Below are 6,710 nucleotides of genomic sequence, written 5' to 3' on the forward strand. Positions count from 1 at the left end.
AGGCAGCAGAACTAGACACGCTGGTCATCCATAAACCTGCCTGTGTGCCTCAAAGGACATTACGGGCCTGTCCCTGGGAAAACGTAATTGACTTAATTTCTGAAATGAATTAGGGATGGAGGGGGAAGGGGGGAAATACTGCTTACTTTACTGGGAGTCTTGATCTCTGTGCAGCTTTTTATGAGGCTGCTATAAAATATTTGTATTTACAATCTGCTCCAATTAATCAAAGAGAGAGTAGGGGCAGGGGCTGTGGTGGCTGACAACTGTAATCTAATATTAATATGTGAAAAATGGCAGACCCTCTCAGCAGGGACAGTAAATAAGACATTATGCATGGCTTCTTATGCTTTTGAATTGCAAGGTCAGGGAACTATTTATTTGTGCGCTCACAGTGTTTTGGTGCTTTGGGACCACTGTGTGGTCTGTGTGTGTGTGTGTGTGTGTGTGTGTGTGTGTGTGTGTGTGTGTGTGTGTGTCTGTGTGTGTTGTGTGTGTGTGTGTGTGTGTGTGTTGTGTGTGGTGTGTGTGTGTTGTGTCTGTCTGTGTTGCCAAGTCTGTTTAGAGAATGAAATTGCTTGAGGAATCAAGCTGTTTTTATGTCTTGTTGGCCCATGATATATGGCGTATTATAATAACTGATTATTACTGTGTGTGTGTGTGCATGTGTGTGTGTGTGTGTGTGTGTGTGTGTGTGTGTGTGTGTGTGTGTGTGTGTGTGTGTGTGTGTGTGTGTGTGTGTGTATGTGTGTGTGTGCGCGCAATGCTAGGGGCTTTGTAACACTCACACTTGTCCAATACAGAATCAGGGCAGTTGATGAGAGAAACTCTTAATTCCTGTTTTTGCGCGTAGCGCTTCTCTAAGTCATGGCGCGTGACGACTGCCGTTCCATGCCACCTCGGCAGAAGTGCAAGAGCCACGGCCGGCGTGGAAATGCTGGCGCGGGCACCCGCTGCCCTCTGACCTCGGCGGATTAAGAGTCACGCCGGCTGGCATGGAGTCGCCATGGCAATAGGCGGCGAAGACGGCGTTGCTAACAGGCTGAGGGCGGGCTGGGTTAATCCCCATTAGAAGCGGCACAGCCGTCCGGATGCGAGTGGCGCTGCTGAGGGCGTCGCGGCGGCAGGGGCCCGCCGTGATCCCGACAACTCTTCATTATCCACACGTTCGGTCGGAATACTAAACGCCGGCAGTGGAATGCTCAGTCACGTCTGAGATGACTGGCTACCTCACCTAGGCCCATTCACTCTCTCTGTCTCTGTCTCTCTCTTTCTCTCCATCTCTCTCTCTCTCTCTTTCCATCTATCTCTCCCTCTTCATTTCCTTGTCTTTCTCTCTCTTTCTCTCTATCCTTCCCCTCCCCAGCCATTCCTCTGAGTACTTCCTGTTTCCCCAAATGAGATAGAGGGCTTGCTATAATCACATGCACTGGTCTCCCCTGCATGCTTGGAATAATGAGCTGAGTAGGCCTCTCTCCCTAAAAATACCCGCTCTGTTGAGTGCTTGCCGTGCTGTGTTCAGTGTTCCGTGGTTGTCACGTTAACCTGAAGCATGTCATCAGGGAAGACAGCAGAGACAGGGGGGCTACAGAAGAGCTCACTGAATTTTAAGGGGGTGCCATTTGGTGCGAGACAAAAAAAAAATCACTCCGCTAAAATGGGCACATGTCACCAGTGAGTCACACTTTTTAACGGACACGGGGGCATCAATCTCCTCCTCTGTGCCAATGCCATCTGCATACTTGGTGTTATGCCAGCTAAAATGCCAGCTTTCTTTCCACATGCCCTCAGCACTTCTCTCTTGTGAGTGAATCATTACTCTAACTTCCTGGTTGAGGAATGGCTCCGTAGCCCACAGCGCTGCTCTGCACTAAAGCTACAGCTCACCTGGGTAAGAGATACATATCTAATATCACATCTTTCAGGTAAATGTCATACTGCAAATCAAGAGCTTAGACTGATACCAGTCTATGTCTGTCATTCTCTGTCAATTTTAAGATTTTGGGCTCGCTTTGATCCTCGGCAGAACCTTACAGTTTTGAAGATTCGATTCATTCATGTCCATTTTATTACAGTTGGAGGTACAGTTCTGTGACTGATACTCCCTAAAAGTTTTCTGCATTCCAGCTCTTCACATGAAGAGGCCCCAGAGACTGAGAACTGGCCCTGGCGTGTGACACGGGGGGAGAATGGCCGCTGCTTCTGGCTAATTAGATTGGAGCAGAAGATGAAACCGCACACAGTGGCACTGCGTAGCCTCTCACGATCAAACCTCCCCCCACCCCCCACCCCTGCCCTGTGAAATGGACTCCAGCAGGAAGCATTTCATCGTGTCGTTTTTCAGCAAAGTGAGTTACAGAAGGAAATAAAGTACCATTTTGAGCGAGTTTTTAATTCAGACACTCATGTGTCAGTCAAGTTAAAGCCATAGCTTCCTTCCTTCCCTCCCCTAATGAGACAATGCCCCTTTGCCTTCCCATTAAAGCAGCGCTAAAACATTTGATTCAGTTTGATGGCTCCAAAATGGCGGAAGGATGGTCAGCTTACCTTGGGCGTGCCCGGTGTGGCGTTGTCCTTGTGTTGTGGGTTCTTACTGAAAGGAGAAGAGGGAGACAAAGGAAGATTTAAAATGAGGGACAGAGGACGAGTTCAAAAGGGCCGCTGTGTGAGCTGAGAAGTTAGAGGATGCTTGGCACTGAGGTGTTCGTTATTCTGACCAGCGTGTCACCAAGTGCCTCAGTGTGGCCGTTTCAGATGAACATGAAGGACTTACTCTTTGATGTTTGCCATTTCAAGGTCTCTCTCTCTCTCTCTCCCTCTTTCTCTATCTCTCTATCCCTTTCTTTCTTTCTTTTTTTTTATTTCTCTCACTCTCTTCATTCTGTCACTGACTCTCCTCCAGTCATCTTCTCTCTCTCTCTCTCTCTCTCTCTCTCTCTCTTTCGTTCATTGCATTTCTTTGTTCTGTGCCAGACACGTTTTTCCTCAACGGCATCAGCCGCTGTCTGGAATTGGGCGACATCTGACTGAGCACAGAAGCGACAAGCTAACAAAGCAGCACAAATCACAGTTTTAATCGTGTGGACATGCACTGACCCTCTCTCCTCCCTGCCTCCCCTATGCCACTCAATCCAGGCACCCCCAGGCCATGCTGTATTTGAAACAATTACTGTCCAAAAGTACGACTGCTAAGCAGATTTGGGATATAATTTTTTTATTGAAGCAATCATTCTCATGGATGCACTCTGTCTTGCCCCCTTTCTTTTCTGTCTCTCTCTCTCTCTCTCTCTCCCTCTCTCTGCCTCCTCCCTTCTCCCATGCAGTTAGGCAACAGCAGAGGGAAATAAATTATTTTGCTGTTATTTGATTTGTCAGTGAAACGCCTCGGGCACTTAGGACTTTGAAATATGTTGAAGACAATGCGCAGGCTTGTAAACATTGTATTAAAGAGGCGGAGAGGGAAGAGGAGAGCCAGAGAAGGAGGAATAGCATGGTAGTGTGTGTGTGTGTGTGTGTGTGTGTGTGTGTGTGTGTGTGTGTGTGTGTGTGTGTGTGGTGCGAGGGGGTGTACTCTCTCTTGAGTCTGGCCAGGGTGGGGGCTACATTGAATCAAAGTCTCGTCGACGTGGCAGATTGACAATGACTGATTAGTGGCCAGAAAATATTAAACGTGCCTGCTAAAGCATCTACCAACAACAAGGAGAGACATATCAAATTAGATCTCTCTCGGAAACATTAATCCCACACACCCCTTTCTCCTCCCTTCTGCCAGTGTGTGTGTGTGTGTGTGTGTGTGTGTGTGTGTGTGTGTGTGTGTGTGTGTGTTTGGCATACTAACACACACACGCACACACATATGCATGTATGCAATCTTCCTCTTCAAACCTAGTTTTTCAGTCATCCTTTTTCTTTCTCTGCCTGTATGGGTAGATGTCACTCTCTTTCTATCCTTCTATCCATCTAACTCGCTCCATCTTTTTCTCAATCTATCTCTCTCAGTGCCCCGCCCCCTCTCTCTTTCTGTGTCCCCATCATTGTCTGGACGCTGCTGGGCCGTGTGGTACATGAGTGTTGGTGATGATGAGTGTGCTGCTGGCAGTGACAGTAGGAGCATCCACTCTTGTCATGTTCACTCTGCGTCCAGTGCTCACCGCCCTACACGCAGGAGATGGACCTGGCAACATGCAGAAACCCAATCAAATCTGCCTGGGCTCTTATTCCCCAGCACCGTTCCATGTCCTTTTATTCCGAGTGTGTGAGCAGGGTGAAGCGAGGATGAGGACGGGCAGAGCAACTAGTCGGGAATGTTCTGACCATGCTCGGCCACGGCACAGGTCATCTGTAGATTTTAGAGAACTTCTAGGAGAGGGTGAGGCACTGAGAAGCCCTGTCAGATCCCTCAGAAACAGGAGGGGAGGATGATGGTAAAACATGGCAGGAGATAAAAACAGGGGCTGGCACAAACATCTGTGTCTGTCTGTTATGTGTAGTCTACTGGGCGCGTTGGCAGCCAGCGGATGATGCAGGAAGAGATAGACCCCCTCCCAAAAGTAATGGATGACAGGTGAGGGTGGGTTCAACAGCGAGCCCCACCCCTCCACTCAGGTAATAGGGCCCCCGTCCCCACCCCCTCCTCCCGCAGTCAGCATGATTGATTTGGGCGTCCAGGAGAGGACGGAGAGATAGCGCACGAGAGTGGACGCGATGGAGAGTGAGTGAGGGCGTAAACGAGTGCGAGTGAGAGAAAGCAAGAGAAAGAGACAACACAAATCAGGGCCGGGCCTTGAGAGGGGATAAATTGCCCCATCGGAGGCGGCAAGGCTGTTTGTGAGATAATAAACGCACTCCCCCAGCATCATAAATCCGCCGGCGGGCCACCACATATCTCGTCGGCCTTAGTCACTACCCCAACCCCAACCCCACAAGCAAGCTATGGCCGCCCGCCTTCAGTCCCCCAGGGGAATAATGCTTCCTGTTAGCAGCCATTAGCCAATCAGCATGCAGCTCAGAGGGACAAAGGTAACGCCCAGAGAACAGTGCAGTGCAATGGTGGAGGTCACCATACAGCCACACAAGGGTGTGGTCTTATTTTCTTTTCTTTTTGATCTGTAAACATGTGAATCTCTTCAGGCCTTTATTCGACCGTTCTCTAATTATCCACCCATCTCTAGCGGAACAATGGGAGCTGTTGTGACTTGTTAGGGGGAGACAGGCACCTTGTCAGTGGTGAGGAAAACAAGGCGCCCCAGTGCCGAGGCCCAGGTGTCAACGTGACAGCAAGGTGACAGAGACAGGAGGGGAGGGGAGGATGGAGGGGGCTGAGTAGAGAGAGAGAGAGAGAGACAGAGATGAAAAGATGGATGGATAAATGAGGGGCAGGAGTGAAGTGGCGGCAGGAGTTTGTTTGCTGGCTGTCGCACGTGTGTAGCCGTCTGGAGGAATACTGAAGCGACTGCACCTCAGCAACAAAAAGGCTTTGTCACACCACAGGAAGCGGTTTGGAAAGATGCAACAAAGCAAGAAGAGAAAGTGTGTGAGCCTCAAAAGGAAGGTAAATAAAAGGGACAGTACTAAAGATCCCTGTTTGACACAGGTACCGATGTCCAGGAAAGAGGAGACATGTTTGGACAAAATAGGGAGAGAGGAGAGCAGGATCCTTTGACAGGATTTTCTGCCCTGTGACAACAAGCCGTTCCTGACGTGTAAGCATGCCATGCCAAGCACTGTGCCCAGATGACCTGAGAGAGGACTACACTGACACTACATGCCATGTGTAGATTGAGGAGAACTATTATCGTGAGCAGAGCCTCATCATGACATTCATTACCAGTTCTCCTCAAAAGCTCTTTTCCACTGTCTCTCTAACTCTCCCGCTCCATCATTACCAAAGGTGTGACAGCAAGAGATGAAAGGAAAGGGAGGAGAGAGAGCAGTGTGTGTGTGTGTGTGTGTGTGTGTGTGTGTGTGTGTGTGTGTCACAGAGCGAGAGAGAGAGAGAGAGAGAGAGAGAGAGGAGAGAGAGAGAGAGAGAGAGAGAGAGAAAGTGAGAGGGAGAGAGAGGGAGCAAGGGAGGAAAAAAATGGAATAAATAGCAGAGGACTGGTGGGGGGTTGTAAGCGCCAGATAAAGATTGCTTTTCGTGTCGTTTGCCACCCAGCTCTCCCTCGCTCCGTTGGAGGCAAATTGATTACGTGGAGGGGCTGGGGGGGCTGGGGGGGATATGTAGATTGCTGTGCCCCTTGGAGCAAGCGGATGTGTAAAGGGCATGATGGATTTCCATTTCCATACATGAGGAGCGAAGCAGAAGCAAACGACAAGAGAGAGGAGAGAGAGAGAGGGAGAGCAGTGTGGCCACTAGGGAGGAGGAGAGAGGAGAGAGAGAGAGAGAGAGAGAGAGAGAGAAAGAGAGCTGGCAGTCCCAATCTCACCCTCACTCACACACATCCACTCCGACATCGGCCTAATGCTACATCTTAAATAGCCTCCTCCATTTTACATGCACTCAAGTCTGATTTGGTGCAAAATGAAACGGTATCATTAAAGGGAGATTTACTACAAATTGCCACAAATTCGCCATGTCACTTCCAATGATCTGTGCACGCCTTTGGCTTTGGTGTGTGTATGTGTGTGCGTGTATGTGTGTGTGTGTGTGTGTGTGTGTGTGTGTGTGTGTGTGTGTGTGTGTGTGTGTGTGTGTGTGTGTACGTGAA

General features: G+C 49.4%; 1 protein-coding gene across 10 annotated transcripts in view; it reads right to left on the reverse strand.

Annotated features, from left to right (window-relative positions):
- Nucleotides 1-6,710, reverse strand: part of rnf220a (ring finger protein 220a) — a 135,970-nt gene that overhangs the window by 23,848 nt on the left and 105,412 nt on the right. For all 10 annotated transcript variants that reach the window (XM_048255955.1, XM_048255946.1, XM_048255931.1 and 7 more), the window contains one exon: nucleotides 2,548-2,593. In XM_048255955.1, coding sequence (XP_048111912.1) covers nucleotides 2,548-2,593 — 46 coding nt within the window. The remainder of the gene's footprint in view (nucleotides 1-2,547; nucleotides 2,594-6,710) is intronic.

This window comes from Alosa alosa, chromosome 1 (assembly GCF_017589495.1).
Source record: "Alosa alosa isolate M-15738 ecotype Scorff River chromosome 1, AALO_Geno_1.1, whole genome shotgun sequence".
NCBI classification, from domain to species: domain Eukaryota; kingdom Metazoa; phylum Chordata; class Actinopteri; order Clupeiformes; family Clupeidae; genus Alosa; species Alosa alosa.